The 19,013-nt window shown below is 38.7% G+C and overlaps 2 protein-coding genes across 7 annotated transcripts in view; one reads left to right on the forward strand and one right to left on the reverse strand.

Annotated features, from left to right (window-relative positions):
* Positions 1-5,644, reverse strand: part of LOC126460875 (putative FERM domain-containing protein FRMD8P1) — a 330,902-nt gene extending 325,258 nt beyond the window's left edge. For 3 of the 6 annotated variants that reach the window (XM_050095953.1, XM_050095950.1, XM_050095955.1), the window contains exon 1: positions 5,038-5,156. The gene's annotated coding sequence lies outside the window, so the exon portion shown is untranslated. Of the gene's footprint in view, positions 1-5,037; positions 5,157-5,507 lie in introns of those variants that run through there. The other 3 variants (XM_050095951.1, XM_050095952.1, XM_050095957.1) reach the window with 3 other exon arrangements.
* Positions 5,232-19,013, forward strand: part of LOC126460978 (uncharacterized) — a 47,042-nt gene continuing 33,260 nt past the window's right edge. Inside the window, exon 1 of the mRNA XM_050095960.1 lies at positions 5,232-5,843. Coding sequence (XP_049951917.1) covers positions 5,676-5,843 — 168 coding nt within the window. The 5' untranslated portion in view covers positions 5,232-5,675. The remainder of the gene's footprint in view (positions 5,844-19,013) is intronic.

The following is a 19,013-nucleotide window of genomic DNA, read 5'->3' on the forward strand; positions in this document are numbered from 1 at the left end:
GGGGCAAATGGAGTACTGGAATGTGATGGATGTCGACATGTGACACTGGAAGTACAGTGCTAAGACATATGCCTGAACTTCCGGCACTTAAAGCACCACATCGGGGGAGGGATATATGGCTTGACGTCACAGCGGCAGACCATCACCTTTACCTTCTCGGGCAATGTGTCACCCTCGAAGGTCAAGATGAAGGCACCGGTTGCAACCTGATTATCTCTCGGACCTCGATGGATGTGCTGGACTAAATGAACACCTCACCGATCTAAATTTGTGCGCAGCTCATCGTCAGACTGCAAAAGAAGGTCCCTGTGGAATATATTACCCTGGACCATATTTAAGCTCTTATGGGGCATGATGGTAACAGAAACATTCCCCAACTTGTCACAAGCAAGTAATGCCCATGACTGGGCAGAGGATGCTGCTTTTATCAAGACTGACCTAGAGCGCATTTTGGACAAACCCTCCACCTCCCCAAACTAGTCTTCCAAATTCTCCACAAAAAACTGAGACTTCACAGACATGAAAGATTCCCCATCAACTCTCGAACATATGAGGTACCGGGGCGAATAAGGTTCGCTGACATCCTTAGCCTAGAATTCCTCGTCTCGTGTGGCCAGGGAGGGGGAACGATTTAGGATCATACTTTCTTGCATTGTACTGAGACTTGGAATGCTTTGAGACTGCTGGCGTTTGATCATCAGCAAGTGATGGTGTGGTACACTTCACTGCGCGTCTTCTCCCTGATGCCACCCACTCTGACCAGGGCGCCCCCCACACAGGTGCCACCCAGCCTCAGGAAGGCCACCTGGCAGCATGGCCATTGCCGGGAGTCCCGAAGCCCCAGGGAAATGGGCATCTACTCCGTGGCATATGTGGGGAGTTAACGTTGCGAGCATCAGCAAAGCAATCCCTGTGTTGTCAGGGGGCTACAACCAACAGGATACATGGTGGCCCCATGACTGGCTACCGTGCTGGATATGAGGTGCTAAGAAGTCCATGGTCATTGTCGGCGAAGAAATCTACACCGCATAGTGCATGGTGGAAAACGCATCCAGGAAGGCATCCTCAGCCAAGAGATGGAGAATGAGCGGTACTGCAATGCGACGATGAGAAATAAGGCTAAAGATCTCAATACACTGTGGACATGATGCACCATGTAAGGCATCCTTCCCCAATTGGCTCACTTTTTGGGAAAATTTAGAAAGATGGAGGTCAAACCAGACAGGGGACCATCACATAACGGCCGAAACGTGAGAGACTCCTTTTGGTTGCCTCTTATGACAGGCAGGAATACCTTGGGCCTATTGTAACCCTCGGACCCACAGGGGGATGTAGGCATATGAAATGGAATGATAACATAGTCTTAGTTATAGGTAAAGTTGATGGTAGACTTTGGTTTATCGGTAGAATTCTAAGCTCAATTACGGCCAAAACTGGCGGTAGAATTTGGTTTATTGGTAGAGTACCGTGGAAATGCAGTCAGTCTACAATAAAAAAGATTGCTTACAAATCACTTGGGTGACCTATTGTAGAATACTGATTTGGTGCGCATACCAAACAGAACAAATAGGGAATACTGAGTGTATACAGAGAAGGGCAGCACAAATGTTCAGAGATTTGTTTGACCCAGAGGAAAGTGCTAGAGAGGTGCTGAGGAAACTGAACTGGCAGACTCTCGAAAATAGAAAAAAACTGTCCCGGGACAAGATTACATCAACTACAGCAAGCACAGAGGCATTTAAACAATCATTCTTTACATGCTCGGTACATGAATGGAACAGGAAGAAACAGTAATAACTGGTACAATGGGATGTACAGTCTGCCATGCAGTCCACAAAATCAACAAGACAGACCATGCTGTTGTGGTTGGTGATCTTAATGTAAGAGTTGGAAATCTACCTATACCAGGAATAGGAGGACTATTTGGAGAAAATACTTTTGTTCATAATGGACAGGAAGTACACCACTTTGCCTCCTTCAATAATTTTAAAATTGCTCACCCATTCTACAGAAAGAAAGACAGTCATAAGTTTAAATGCAGTGCATGTCTGTGATTGATTACACTAATTAATGAATACATATACATATTTATAGAGGAAATGACATAGGTAGTGACCACTTCCCTTTAGACAATAAGATAAGGTTACAACTAAAATGGAAGAAAACAAAGAAACTCCACATGAAGGCACAACACAAGTTATTCAAAGTACATCCTGTGAGAATGCAGTGCATCCTGTCAGAATGCAGTATTAGGAAACTATCAGCACTGGCTCCAAATAAAGCTCGCTTCACTATCAGTCAATAAGGACATCGGCAGAGCATGGAATAATATCAACATCTGCATCATTAAAACAGCCTTTAAAGCACTTGGTAAAAGGAAGAAAAAAGATGGGAAAAATGACTCAGAATTTGGAGCACAGAGATTAATGAAGTCATTAAAGAAAAACAAATAGCTTACTTGAAGTTTCTACAGACAGAAACATCAGAGAACTGGGAAACACACAAAATAAAAAGGAATGCTGTGAAACAAATAGTGCACAAAGCACATCAAGGGTCGTGGGGATGACTCATAAGAGTCTTAAAACACGACATACACGATGGACAGCAATGTGCATACAAGATCGCAAAAGCCCTCAACAAGGAAGAAAAAGACACTGCCTCACTGAACATTATACCCAATGGACAATGGATAAATCACTATACACAAACTAGCGGTGTACACAGAAAGCCAAAGATGATGCTGGAGAAAGTACGTACTATGAAACAGTAGATCCACTTACTAAGGGGGAACCACTACAGGCTTTGGAAGCCACGAAGAACAGAAAAGTTACTGGAATAGATGGAATAAATACTGAACTAATTAGATACGGATGGTTATCACTAAATAAAGACTTTTAAAATTAATAAATGAATGATGGATGAACTGCAAGCTCCCAGACCCTTGGTTTACAGCAGAAGTAATCTCTCTTTTCAAATAAAGGAAACGTAATGACTGTAAAAACTATCATGGCATCAGTCTTCTAAACACTGGTTACAAACTGTATTCAAAGATAATCGGTAACCGAATGAAGAAGAAAGTCATTAAAACTATTAGGCCTATTTCTGGAGAACAAAATGGATATAGTTCAGGTCATTCAATGCACAGGAAATGTGTTTGTAATTGCAGGATTTGATATAAAAATCCATAGGGCCTTTAGCGACCTTGAGAAGGCTTTTGACCATTGAGCCTATGGAAGATTAAGTCTGAATGTGGACATCCTTACCGTCTACTAGAGGAAGCACATGCTTCTATATCCTGATTTCTACAGTATTTACTTGTTTCTTTTTATATTTATATTCTTTTTTGTGGATGAGACAAGTTCAGCCACGTACAAGAATATGTGATTAATTTGTAACTACTTACATTTTCTATCCCAGTGATTGTATAGTGTTCACAAAGACAAATGACATCAATTGCTTTCCTGTTACTATCATTTTGCTGAGAAATTAACAGCTCATTTACTTTATTTTTTGCCCCTTCCCTTATATTCTGAAGAAGCAATTTAACGTCACATTTCCATCAATTATTGTAAGATGAATTGGGAGTCCTTGTTAATTTAATTTCCTTTAATATTGTCTGTCTGACTCTCTCCTAAAGTGGGTGTCACACTTGACCCCAATAACCAAAGGGATTTGCCTGATGTATGCTATGATAAGTGTATCCCCATCTCACCATAGCAACTACTGGAAAGCACCAACATGAGACTTTGTATCTGTCCAAAGGAGCCCCACTGGCTCTATGTTTACACACATAGCAGCAGAGTTAACCCAACTGGTCATAGCACTCCAGAATCTCCATAAAAACCACATTTGTGTGCTCAACAGATGCTCCTTTCTCGTCCAGATCACCATTATTACTGTATTTTTTTGTATTTATAAAGGCTATTTCTAGCTCCCCCAACCATTACCACCTGATTTTCTTTGTTAAAATCATTATACATTTACCCAAAATCTTCTGATACTTGGCTAAAACCAGCACTTGTTTTCACAAAACCCGTGGCCTGGAACACTGCACCTAACTCTTCCTGTAACTACAGGCCTATATCCTTCCCATGGCTGGTACCTAGTGGCAGAACTCTTCTTTTGCTGTTGAGTTTTTCATTCAGCTGAGCTGAAAGTTTCCTAGCATTGTTCTGCTGCATCCTACACCCAACTGCTCCTGTATAACGCTCTCCCGTCTCTAATTCAGGTAGTAAACAACATATATTGCTTACGTGAATTTCACATTTGCTAACAAGTTTTCCCCATTGCACGTGGGTCTTCAGCTGTTCAATAAGCTTCCCACAAGCATAAAGTATACTGAAAGCAATACAAAATTTTGTAAAGTTATTAAGTCTTATTTGCTGTGTCACTGTTTCCACTCTATAAAAGAAAAGGTCCTGGTCCAGTTTAAAACTACTATTTTGTGTAAGCCAAAAGAGCAACCATTCTACAATATTCAAGAATTCTTCTCCAGTAATAGCATAATGTTTACTTGAGCTGCAGCTCAGTTCAATGACTCCAACAGCAACCCTTATATTTAATTTCATTATATACTTGTATCTATTTTACAGTTGTGATATTATTGTACTCTAATTTATAACTTAAATATGTCTTGCGGTATTATATTACTGTCATAGTAGAATTGTATTCATGTATTTTGATAATGTTGTATCTTGATGCTGTCCGGCTGTGGCTGGTGAATGACAGAATTGGCAATAAATGTAATGAAGACAGTGAACTGCATTGTAACTATTTGCGACAGCTGACTTACTCAAAATATTGAAACCCATTTCACATTTAAATAAGAAATATTCTGTAAACCTTGTGTCGTGCACACGGCAGCTGATCACTATAGCATTAGCAGCTTCATCTCTCGAATTCATTCGTCATAATATTTTTCAAAAAGGGCAAAGCTACCGCATGATACCTACTCTGTGCAGCATCAATCCTACTAAACTCAGGTAACATGTTAACAGTACAAATAATCTTTTCCGATATTATTAACTTAAATCGTACCAAAAATAATGTTTTTTACGTTGGTAAAATGGCATGGATGAACATTTGCAAAGTTAAACCCATAGTTATTCTTCTTGATGCCGTATCATATGAAGCTGAAGCCCAATTTCTACAGGAAAATTTATCTGACGTCTTCTTCAAGGACGTAAACAAATGATGAGCAGAAACATATGATGTTAAGCGCCCCACACTGAAACGGAGATTGAGTGCACTGGTTTACACAAGTGTGTAGGCTCACAACATTTTATGAAATATAACCAACTTTTAAATGAAAGAGCTTTATACGGTATTTAGCAGCCTCTTTGGTGCGTATTTCTTGTTGATTTACCGCGTATCGCAAAAATTCGGTGCTTCGAGAGTTTTCCTTTTCCGCGGTATCAATAGTTAACCAATTATCAGCAGCGACTTCATTAATGAATACGCAAACACTTAAAAATTAAAGAACAAAAAAATGTGAATGTTTAAGATACCTTAAGTAATGACCCTCATTCAGTGTCTGACGTACTTGGAGTCGTATTGCATTAAGTTGGACACAGCGTCTGTAGCAAACGCGGACGACTAACTAGCCGATATTGACAACTGACTCGCAGTGTGGAGCTATCGTTTGCAGTGTTTACTGTTTTGCGAAACATGAAGACATGACATCGGCAGAACTGCAGCAGAAACTTCAAGAAATAAGGGCTCGTAGGCGACGTAGAGAGCTTTACTTGTCTGCGAAAGAAAGATTGTTGACAATGGTTTCATTTGGCATGTACAACAAAGAGAAACAATCTATTAAAAGTTCAATTTTGGTCGATGAACGACAGGTACGCTTAACTCCACAATTTCTGTTGAAAGTGTTGTGATGCATGTGTTGACTATATGTTTTCTTTCATTTACATATAAATTGTGCGGTACATATCGAGTCTGCTCATAAAATGAATGAAAAGATGCAGACCAAATTCTTTACACTTCTCTCTCTCTCTCTCTCTCTCTCTCTCTCTCTCTCTCTCTCTCTTTCTTTTCTTTCGTAGTTTGATAACAGTTTAGTGCTCCAACCTCGTGTAGTTAATGGTAAAAGCGAACTATATTAAAACAGTTATTGATTAAAAACCTGTATATTCTGTAATCACGTTTCTGCTTGTTGATTTGTTGAACATCGGTGCCCAAGGATTTGTCAGATTTTTCAGAGAACATAACATTACTGTAGAATGTAGATATTGTACTTATCATTCCTCTGGCTACGTTGTAGATACACAAATAAATAGGCCTATGAAATTAGCAATAAAAAATTATGAGCAGTTTTGGAAGGTATTGCGGAAGTTACATAGATGTTTGGTTTGGAGGCTTCGATAAAACAACATCCGGATAGGTCCTAGATGTGGCAAGAGAAAGAACAGTGGCTTTTTTTCATAGTAGTTGTTTTTCTCATCTGATGCAAGCACATACACTAACCTGGGAGTAATCCCTGCCATTACCACTGAGAGCAGATTACCACTAGACCTGGATATAGGTTGCTGTTGGTATACTTACAGAAGTAGCGAGGTGTGGCTGCTTCCATTTGTCAGCATAAGTCGTGAGTCATTCCACTTCCCGCGAAGGCTTTTCTTCATGGTTGGATTTATGGAACATGATGTATGAATTACTGAGTGTGTAGTATGTATAAAGTGTAATAACGTTGTACTGTGCTTCTATTGTGTGCATCACACATCACCATCTTATCCATTGTTGCTATACTGTAACCATTACTATTCCTGTGTCATCATTCATCAGCCATGGCTTGACCGATTGTGTCACATCGTTGTGATTATCTATAAAAACTACTACTGAAATTAAGATAACAGACAAGAAGCAAGAACTCTAATGTTATAAGCAACACTCTACAGCTCTTAGATGTTTCCAGTTTATGGTTTCATATGTGACATTATCATGTTGACCAACCTAATATTCCACTTGTAGAGAAAAATTTATGTAGTGACTGTTGCTTGAGCATACATGTTAGCCTAGTTACAACATCTTCAGTGCCAATGTTTGAAGATAAAGTGGTAGGTCGTTGAACATCTTCAGGGGTGCTGTGGGAAAACTGTCCAGTGTCTTACTTACACGACAGCTCAGAATATCAATGTCGGCTTTATTCGTGTGTTGTAGTTTTGAATCTCTTGTCTGTTGCAGAAGGATAATTGATTTTCTTTCATATAGACAAGAGAGTTGAAAACATACTGGCTAAATATGGTCATTATTCCCAACTGCTTGGAAATGGGTGTACACTGGTCAAATTTCTTGCTGGAAGATATTATTCTTACAGCCTTCTTGTGTAGGAATAATCTGTTTTTACTTCCAGTAGTGTGTCCCCACAGCAATAATCAATATGTTATGCCATTGTGGAACAATGCATAATATATTGTGATTAAGTGCTGATCTGTTATTGCACATTTGAACTTCTTGAGGAGATAAATTACTTTTGAGAACTTGGAACACACATCTGCAGTGTGTTCAGTACATGTCAGCTTATTGTCAGTTGTGATTCCTAGGAGTTTGACACTATCAGCATTTGCTGTGTCTCCACTGTCACCAATGCTGCACAATATTTTCTGCATTTTGTCTTCATTTAATTTCATTTTGTTTGCTTTGAACCACTCTTTGGCTGCTTTAGACAAAATTTCAACATCCTTTAGTGTTGTATCATCTGCAAAAGAGCAGGGTATGACAATCAAAACTTTAGTCATTGACAGTTATCATCAAGAGCAGAAGGACAAGTACGGAGTCCTGTGGTACACCATGTTCTAGTGCTATTTCACAAGACATTGCTACGTGGATACAAACATTCTGCTGCCTGTCTCTTCTATAACATGACAGAGGCTCGAAAACGACACCCTCTATGCCATAAAATTTTTAATTTTCCAACAGTACAAGAGATGCAATCAAATGCCTTGCTTCAATCCCAAAGAACTAAAACAGTGCAGTTCTTTTCATCAAATGCTTCTATTATTTCTGTTATTACGTTAAGAATTGCAGTAAGTGTAGATTTCCCTTTTCAAAATCTGTGCATGTTATCCATGAAGAGGTTGTTGGGTTCAAAATAACCTAACAGTTGGTGCTTCATGACAGTGTCAATCACTTTTGCTAGAGTAGGTATTATAGAAATTAGTCCATGATTATCCCCAACAACATCAATAAACTATTTGTTAAAATCATCAAGGTTACAACATTTAATGGGGCATTCAGTCTTTTTTTGTTTTCGTTAACCAATTCCTCAGCTGTTTTGCGTGGGTTGTGGGCTTCAGAAATGAACCTGACATATGTAATGTTCTTCGCTGTGTCTACTTCGTTCCTGTAGATTGTTTTAACTTTCATATAATAGTAATGAAACAAATCTTTGGCCCTGGTATCTGTTGCTGTTTTAACTCTGTCATTTGGCAGCAAAACATCACACTTTGTTTCCCAGCTTGGGAATGTACCGTGCTTTGTCTGTGCCAATTTTTCTTGTAATTTGTAGTTTATCGAAGGGATTCTTTATGGTTACTGCTGGAAAAACAGTTGTAAAAATTTATTATCAGGAGCTGGAAAATACCTTTAAAAGGATCACTTGGTCACAGCCCTACACCTTCAAACTTCCAGTCAATCCTGGCAAGCACATTTTTTAAGATGTTAATGCTTCCTTCATTATAATTCTTTTATTGCAGGTATACATACTGGTTTTTCGATGAAGGTTCCTTTGACTGTTTAAGTGGACAACTAATGCATTTTGATTTGCTGTCAGTGGATCCACAGCACTTACTTTGTAGTCCTAGGTATTTAGATGTGTGATGACCATGTCGAGGCAAGCTTCTCCTGTCATCGTTTCATGGTTAGCTGTTACAAATCCATAGCTGATCAGTAAGTACTTGAACATTTTCTCCTTAGTAACTTACTGTCTTCTCCTAAATGGAAGTTGAAGTCACAACACAACGTAATTTTAGAAGTCTTACACATTAGGTAGCACAAACAGCTGTCCATCTTGGTGAGAAAGTTACAAAGTCTCCTCTAGGTACATGGTCCACAGATCCAACAATATGTACATAACACAGTTTTAATGGAACTGACTCTAAATGCAGGTCAACACAAAACGTTTTTAGGTCAACTTCGCGGATAATAAGACAGTTATTTGCATAGGCAGATACCACACCACAAGTAGTTTTACGATACCAAGCACTTATCATTTCAAGATATTCCACATATCTATAATATTCCCCTTCCTGCTCAGCTAGCCAGTGTTCACTGATGTGCAGAACATCTGGTTTGACTTAGTCTACCAAGGTGGTTAAATTGTTCAGTTTTGTCTGATGCACAGGATATTTATGTTTGCTACAACAATAGGGACATTTTCTTGTGAGATAATTATTGAACTGGCGCGTTGTACTTCCTCTTGAATAAAAAAACACTGCATAAATACATTTTTAGGTCACACAGTATCCTGTAGTTTATAGTCAACACCTGGTTTAAAAAATGCAATTAAATCCGTTTGCGCTTGCTTTCTTAAGTGCGAAGTTCTTCTGGTCTGGGGGAAACGCTTTTCCAAGAAAACAGTTCCATTTTCAGTTGTTGCGCCATTTTTTACTCCGTGCAAATGGAACCAGGCTGCCTCCTCTCTACAAAATATATCAATTTCTCATCCAATTCCTATAACACTTATTGTTCCTTTGTTATTATTATTTGTTTGAGACATTCTGGGAGGTCTTCACTTTTTCATGTTGCATACCTCTTGCCAGTTTTCTTTTGACGGGTCATTTGATTTACAAGGATTATCAGTAATTTTTGAATTCTCAAGTAAATCGACTATAGAGGTTTGAGAAGCATGTGTACTTACAACAGGCAGCATAGTGCAGCTTTACATAGCCTCTTCATTACGTTTCCCCAAGCAATCGGGCAAGAGTGATGCATTTTGCTGGTGATTGTGACTGTTTTCTTCTGCACTATTATTTGCAATTTTGATATTTGGATCACAGTGTTCAATTGTTTCCACATTATTTGGCACAGTTTAGACATTTGAGTAATAATGTTCACTTGTTTGTGTGAGTGCACTTGCAACATATCGTTGTTTGCATTGTTCTAGTATACTTTGTGTTCCTTGTTTCGTAAAATGTAACGGATGCACTTGTGAGTGATCGCTAATGGTCACTTTGTCAGCACTTGACTACTTCACTTCACCTAGTTCTGATGCTCCATTGGGTCTTAAATGCATGATGCAGATTTTTGTATTTTTTGTTGGTACCTGATGGAGAGTGTCAGCATATTATCACTCTGCCAACTGTATTGGAAACTATTGATTTTTATTTATCTATTTAGCAGCTTCGGATGTACATACATGCATCAGATCTAACTACATATTTGCATTGTCAGTTTTTCAAAATACCCGTCCATATACAGTTCAATATCATAATTGTGTTATTTTTAAATAAAATAACACTGTACATAAGTAAACATTTCAATTCTACTACGTAATCTGCCTATTCACACACTGGATGCTTATATCCAAATTTTTGGCATCATCCATATCAAGCCAGGCAGGCTAAGAAAAAATCTTACCTTCATAGTATTGGATGTTATTGCATTTAGCATATTTTAAAATGAAGGCCTAAGTAAGGAACACATATTTCTTTGTTTCCTCCTAAAAACTTTCTGCTCCGAAATACAGCCCTCCAAAGATGACAATGCGCATACCAGTTTGAAGATGCAAATTTTGGAAAAAATTTTAAAATGCTGTTATCTCTGGAACAGTTCTAATATATTTTGCTGGTTCCTCTTTGTGTTTTCGTGAGGAATTTGCCAATTGACACAGTTGCAGTGTGTGTTGTGGAAATGACTGAAATGTATTCTGACTGGGACCACAGGAGACGGAAGTATGCTGACTATTTGCATATCCATAACAGAGTGATATATGTTGTTGTTGTGGTCTTCAGTTCTGAGACTGATTTGATGGAGCTCTCCATGCAACTCTTTCCTGTGCAAGCTTCTTCATCTCCCAGTACCTACTGCAGCCCTCATCTCTTGGTCTCCCTCTTCGATTTTTACCCTCCACGCTGCCCTCCAATACTAAATTGGTGATCCCTCAATGTCTTAGAACGTGTCCTACCAACCGATCCCTTCTTCTAGTCAAGTTGTGCCACAAACTCCTCTTCTCCCCAATTCTATTCAATACCTCCTCATTAGTTATGTGATCTACCCATCTAATCTTCATAATTCTTCTGTAGCACCACATTACGAAAGCTTCTATTCTCTTATTATCTCAACTGTTTATCGTCCACGTTTCACTTCCATACATGGCTACACTCCATACAAATACTTCCAGAAACAATTTCCTGACATTTAAATCTAGACTTGATGTTAACAAATTTTTCTTCTTCAGAAACGCTTTCCTTGCCATTGCCAGTCTACATTTTATATCCTCTCTACTTCGACCATCATCAGTTATTTTGCCCCCCAAATAGCAAAACTCCTTTACTACTTTAAGTGTCTAATCTAATTCCCTCAGCATCACCCAACTTAATTCGACTACATTCCATTATCCTCGTTTTGCTTTTGTTGATTTTCATCTTATACCCTCCTTTCTAGACACTGTCCATTCTGTTCAGTTGCTCTTCCAAGTCCTTTGCTGTCTCTGACAGAATTACAATGTCATCAGCGAACCTCAAAGTTTTTATTTCTTCTCCGAACTTTTCTTTTGTTTCCTTCACTGCTTGCTCAATATACAGATTGGATAACATCGGGGAGAGGCTACAACCCTGTCTCACTCCCTTCCCAACCACTGCTTCCCTTTCATACCCCTCGACTCTTATAACTGCCATCTGCTTTCTGTACAAATTGTAAATAGCCTTTCGCTCCCTGCATTTTACCCCTGCCACCTTCAGAATTTGAAAGAGAGTATTCCAGTCAACATTGTCAAAAGCTTTCGTTAAGTCTACAAATGGTAGAAATGTAGGTTTGCCTTTCCTTAATCTTTCTTCTAAGATAAGTCGTAGGGTCAGTATACCCTCACATGTTCCAAAATTTCTATGGAATCCAAACTGATCTTCTCCGAGGTCGGCTTCAATAAGTTTTTCCATTCATCTGTAAAGAATTTGCGTTAGTATTTTGCAACTATGACTTATTAAACTGATAGTTCGGTAATTTTCACATCTGTCAACACCTGCTTTCTTTTGGATTGGAATTATTATATTCTTCTTGAAGTCTGAGGGTATTTCGCCTGTCTCATACATCTTGCTCACCAGATGGTAGAGTTTTGTCAGGACCGGCTCTCCCAAGGCTGTCAGTAGTTCTAATGGAATGTTGTCTACTCCCGGGGCCTTGTTTCGACTCAGGTCTTTCAGTGCTCTGTCAAACTCTTCACGCAGTATCATATCTCCCATTTCATCTTCATCTACATCCTCTTCCAGTTCCACAATATTGTCCTCAAGTACATCACCCTTGTATAGACCCTCTGTATACTCCTTCTACTTTTCTGCTTTCCCTTCTTTGCTTAGAACTGGGTTTCCATCAAAGCTCTTGATATTCATGCAAACGGTTCTTTTTTCTCCAGAGGTCTCTTTAATTTTCCTGTAGGCAGTATCTATCTTACCTCTAGTGAGATAAGCCTCTACATCCTTACATTTGTCCTCTAGCCATCCCTGCTTAGCCACTTTGCACTTCCTGTCAATCTCATTTTTGAGACGTTTGTATTCCTTTTTGCCTGCTTCATTTACTGCATTTTTATATATTCTCCTTTCATCAATTAAATTCAATATTTCTTCTGTTACCCCAGGATTTCTACTAGCCTTCGTCTTTTTACCTTCTTGATCCTCTGCTGCCTTCACTACTTCATCCCTCAAAGCTGCCCATTCTTCTTCTACTGTATTTCTTTCCCCCATTCCTGTCAATTGTTCCCTTATGCTCTCCCTGAAACCCTGTACAACCTCTGGTTCTTTCAGTTTATCCAGGTCCCATCTCCTTAAATTCCCACCTTTTTGCGGTTTCTTCAGTTTTAATCTACAGTTCATAACCAATAGATTGTGGTCAGAGTCCACATCTGCCCCTGGAATTGTCTTACAATTTAAAACCTGGTTCCTAAATCTCTTTCTTACCATTATATAATCTATCTGATATCTTCTAGTATCTCCAGGGTTCTTCCATGTATACAACGTTCTTTCATGATTCTTGAACCAAGTGTTTGCTATGATTAAGTTATGCTCTGTACAAAATTCTACCAGGCGGCTTCCTCTTTCATTTCTTAGCCCCAATCTATATTCACCTAGTATGTTTCCTTCTCTCCCTTTTCCTACTCTCGAATTCCAGTCACCCATGACTATTAAATTTTCGCCTCCCTTCACTACTTGAATAATTTCTTTTATCTCCTCATACATTTCTTCAATTTCTTCATCATCTGCAGAGCTAGTTGGCATATAAACTTGTACTACTGTAGTAGGCGTGGGCTTCGTGTCTATCTTGGCCACAATAATGTGTTCACTATGCTGTTTGTAGTAGCTTACCCGTACTCCTACTTTTTTATTCATTATTAAACCTACTCCTGCATTACCCCTATTTGATTTTGTATTTATAACCCTGTATTCACCGGACCAAAAGTCTTGTTCCTCCTGCCACAGAACTTCACTAATTCCCACTATATCTAACTTTAACCTATCCATTTCCCTTTTTAAATTTTCTAACCTACCTGCCCGATTAAGGGATCTGACATTCCACACTCCTTTCTGTAGAACGCCAGTTTTCTTTCTCCTGATAATGACATCCTCTCGAGTAGTCCCCGCCCGGAGATCCGAATGGGGGACTATTTTACCTCTGAAATATTTTACCCAAGAGGATGCCGTCATCATTTAATCATACAGTAAAGCTGCATGCCCTCGGGAAAAATTACGGCTGTAGTTTCCCCTTGCTTTCAGCTGTTCGCAGTACCAGAACAGCAAGGCCATTTTGGTTAGTGTTACAAGGCCAGATCAGCCAATCATCGAGACTGTTGCCCCTGCAACTACTGAAAAGGCTGCTGCCCCTCTTCAGGAACCATACATTTGTCTGGCCTCTCAACAGATACCCCTCCATTATGGTTGCACCTACGGTACGGCTATCTATATCATTGAGGCATGCAATCCTCCCCACCAACGGCAAGGTCCATGGTGCTATTCCAGCAGTTGGTCCATGTGGTAGCATGAAGTTCACTACAGTTGCATGTAACTCATAATTGGTGCCTAGAATCTCTGCAATCGACACAGTCTGTCATACACACATGCCACAAATATCCACCTTCTCAGGTCGTGAATCTGAATATTATCCTGGTGTTTCTGAGGTGTTGGCCAGACGAACGAAAGCTCGTGCATTATGAGTTCGCCCATAATTTTGAGTCCAAATATATGTCTTCTGAATTCCTTTCACAGGAGTTGTTTGTTTAGACCAATCTACTTTTTTTTTATGCTCACGGAATTCTTCGATTTCCTCTTTGGACAGAAGAATTAGGGCTGTGGATGTGTAAGATCGCACGACTCTCGTAAAATCCTCAGCATTCTGCATTGCAGCTGTATTTGGTCTGGAAAGATTATATTTTGTAGCATGGCGCTTCAGCAGGCCTGCTACACTGTCACAAGGCCCCTTTCCGTGACCTGTAGCTCTGTGTACGCGGTCAGTTGGCACAAGTGACTTACTCGATTCAAACAGCTGGTAACGATTTTCAGAACGAATAAGAGCACCATCAGAAATAATGATGATCTTCTCTGGCCCTGTTTGCAGCAGAAGAATTTTGATAGCTAAGCTGTGCTAAGTCATGTCCTGTGTCATCACTTGTAACTGCAACATTGTGGTCTTGTTTTGAAACTATGTCACTCCTGTAAAGATTGAAACCTGTTCAATACTCCAATGATACCCTTGTACTTCTTGTGGGGGAATTACAGACCAGTTCTCAGTAAAATCACAGTGAAGCACTAAACATAGTTCTTCAGCCTGTACATACACCCTTTCACTTCTGTAATGTGTTGTTGCAATTTCTTAAGATATTAGTGTGTTACTGTTATCACTGACCATTTATCAAGTTCATCAAGGAAACTGTCAAAGGCAACAGTTTTCATAGTTAGTTTATTTTCCTGCCATGTCGCATGTGTAATTCCTGCAGAGTTATCTGCCATTTCTTCCAGTCCAAGTGTCTGTAAAGATAGTCCTCCCTTTCCAGGGCAGAAACCACGTTCTTGAAACAAACAAGTCTCTCACTTTACGTCACAGACTACTAATGACTTCACACACCCAACCAAGGTGTCATATGTCACGTGCTCCAGTAAGTTCTTCAAAGTTACCACACAAAGTTCAAAATTCGCTCAGTACACACACAAACGGACATCTCGATGTGGGTGTGGAACTACCCACTTAAGTCGTAGTGCATAAAATTTTCATCTTCCAATATGTGAAGTTGTATAGTTTGTTAGTTGGTCTTATAACTTACTAAAGTTTCTTTAATACTGCGAGTCATGTACCTCTTCACTTTCACATCTTTTTGACCTTTAGCTGTTACAGTTATAGTGTCTTTTTTGTTGGCACTCTGGCGAGAACAATCCCATTTATCTTCCAGATAAAATGACTGCATTATTTGAACTTGAGCTGCTTCTATGGGATGACCATAAGAGCGATCTGGTCTTCCAAAGACTTCTTTTACAGACCTCACATTTCTTGATTCGTTGCTTTCTTTGAAAATTTCTCTGGAATAATAGTTAAAACTTGCACCTTTTCACTGTAGGATGCACGATATTCTATAGCTGAATTGATGTTTCTGAAAAATTCCTGGCAAGAAGTACAAGAGTGCTTTGGCTCATTTTCTTCTGAAGATGGAATTTCTACTTTGAAGAGTGTGGTCAGTTTTGCTGTAGAGTATTCATCAATAGCTTTAGTAATTTCTCTGTGCTTTCTTGATGCATAGAGCTTATGACTCAACTTCACTGACCACGGTTTCTTAACAGGACTAACACCTACCTCTGTAGCTGACTGATTCAGGGTATTTAATTCTCCCTGTATTGATGCAAAATCTGCGTCATATGCACCATGGGAGGTATCACCTTGTTCAGATACTACCATTGTTGTTATTCTCCAAAACATTTAGAACACACAAAGCCGTCACTGGAAACATCTTCACTTTGAAACAGAGTTTTCCAATAAGAACACTTATTCCCAACCTGAACATATATATATATATATATCACATGAAAGGGAAGCAGTGGTTGGGAAGGGAGTGAGACAGGGTTGTAGCCTCTCCCCAATGTTATTCAATCTGTATATTGAGCAAGCAGTGAAGGAAACAAAAGAAAAATTCAGAGTAGGTATTAAAATCCATGGAGAAGAAATAAAAACTTTGAGGTTCGCCAATGACATTGTAATTCTGTCAGAGACAGCAAAGGACTTAGAAGAGCAGTTGAACGGAATGGGTAGTGTCTTGAAAGGAGGATATAAGATGAACATCAACAAAAGCAAAACGAGGATAATGGAATGTAGTCGAATTAAGTCGGGTGATGCTGAGGGAATTAGATTAGGAAATGACACACAGTAGTAAAGGAGTTTTGCTATTTGGGGAGCAAAATAACTGATGATGGTCGAAGTAGAGAGGATATAAAATGTAGACTGGCAATGGCAAGGAAGCGTTTCTGAAGAAGAGAAATTTGTTAACATCAAGTATAGATTTAATTGTCTGGAAGTCGTTTCTGAAAGTATTTGTATGGAGTGTAGCCATGTATGGAAGTGAAACATGGACAATAAATAGTTTGGACAAGAAGAGAACAGAAGCTTTCGAAATGTGGTGCTACAGAAGAATGCTGAAGAGTAGATGGGTAAACCTCATAACTAATGAGGAGGTATTGAATAGGATTGGGGAGAAGAGAAGTTTGTGGCACAACTTGACTAGAAGGAGGGATTGGTTGGTAGGACGTGTTCTGAGGCATCTAGGGATCACCAATTTGGTATTGGAGGGCAGCATGGAGGGTAAAAATCGTAGAGGGAGACCAAGAGATGAATACGCTAAACAGATACAGAAGGACGTAGGTTGCAGTAGGTACTGGGAGATGAAGAAGCTTGCACAGGATAGAGTAGCATGGAGAGCTGCATCAAACCAGTCTCAGGACTGAAGACCACAACAACAACATATATCACTCTGTTATGGATATGCAAATAGTCAGCATACTTCAGTCTCCTGTGGTCCCAGTCAGAAGACATTTCAGTCATTTCCACAACACACACTGCAACTGTGTCAATTGGCAAATTCCTTACGAAAACACATAACTCACTCGATGGTCTCAGAGTTTTTAGAAATCTCTTCAGTAAACAAATTAGCACTGAACAACTACAATACAGAAACTTGCAATGAGCAACCACTTCAAAGAAACTGACAAGAAACTGCAACAAAGTGTAAGAAAATCTGCAACAATGGAAGTAAAAAGAAATAACTGCAACAAAGAAAGTGATAAGAAATAACTGCAACAAAGACAATAGAAATAAACATTGTAACAAAGAAATTAGTAAGAAACAACTTCAGTGAAGACATACATACCCTTGAAAGTTAAAAATTAAAATAAAACCTGTCCAACTTAAAAGTGGAAGCTCTCCTTGACAGAGAATATAGTACTACATGGTACTAATAAACAGAAAAAAACTCAACTTTTCTGGATTGGCATTATCAAAAAAAAAAAATTCTGTAAATTATAAAAAAAATTCAAAAGGCTACAGTAAAAGAATTTTGACAGATACGTCCAATGAGCATACCATTGTAATTATAGAGCAATTATCTTTCAAATAAAAATTAACTATAATAAAATATCTAGAACTTCTACAGATATACAGCATTTAAAATTTTTTTCCGGAATTCGCATCTTCAAAATGGAGTTTGCAGTGCCATCTTTGGAGCCCTGTACCTCAGGGCAGGAATTTTTTTGGAGAAAATGAAAAAAAAGTGTTTCTTCCTTACTTCTGAGTTTTTACATATGCTAAATTAAATAACATCCGACGCCCCCCGCCCCCTGCCCCCTGCGCACGCGCGCGCGCCTGAAGTGATACGGATTATGCCTTTTGCATTTAGTATGTACTCACTGACTAAACAGAAAGGTTTTCCTACGAGGAGTACTTGTATGATTTGCTTAAGTTTCTCTTTTAAGCTGGTATTTGAAATACGAAGTGGTTAACAGCTGTGCAGTTTGCCATCTAAGCAGTCCAGCTATGTTATGTAGAGGTGCTCCATAATTTACATAGTTTCTGGCTATGTGTCTCTTCATTGTCATTGAAATTGTTTTTTTATATACATGTAAATAGCAATATTTTATATTTATACATAATGTGGGAAGATAAAATTTCAACTTCTTTGAAAAGTGGTTTGTAGTTGCCCAATCTTCTTGTAGTATTATTATTCTTCTGATGGTATTGTGTTGTATTTATTTACTGGTCATTTTCTATACAGAAGCATATTTTGCATAAGACATTGGGCAAGTCTATTCAAATATATACAGAGGTGAAAATGAATTATATGCATACATATTTAAGATTACAAACAATACACTTTTCAATATTCTTTAGTTGAGTAAAAACAGTGAGGCTGTAAATATGACTCTAAAGATTTTCCAACGTGGAACATTTTTACTTAACACCTGCTTTGTTTAACCTTCAAATCTAAAAGGAGTGGGAGGGCTGACCCAATATGTGAACATTTCAATTCCATTGTGTTTATTAACTACCAAAAATAATTTCACATAAAACCTGACAGATCCCACTCGAACAAGATTATTTACAAAACACTCATTGCACAAAATCATTAATAAACTAATAAACCATTAGCAACACTCTCATGTAAGTATTGACAGAAGACACTAAGGCTGAACTTGACCATAACTTTAACAAAAAAACTCTAGTTAAGACGTGTTATTTAAAATCCTTTCAATTCCGATACTTCAACATTACATGTAAAATAATAGTGGGCACACAGCCTCAATTTTAACACAGATACTTAGAACATATTTATT

This window comes from Schistocerca serialis, chromosome 1 (assembly GCF_023864345.2).
Source record: "Schistocerca serialis cubense isolate TAMUIC-IGC-003099 chromosome 1, iqSchSeri2.2, whole genome shotgun sequence".
In the NCBI taxonomy this organism is placed as follows: domain Eukaryota; kingdom Metazoa; phylum Arthropoda; class Insecta; order Orthoptera; family Acrididae; genus Schistocerca; species Schistocerca serialis.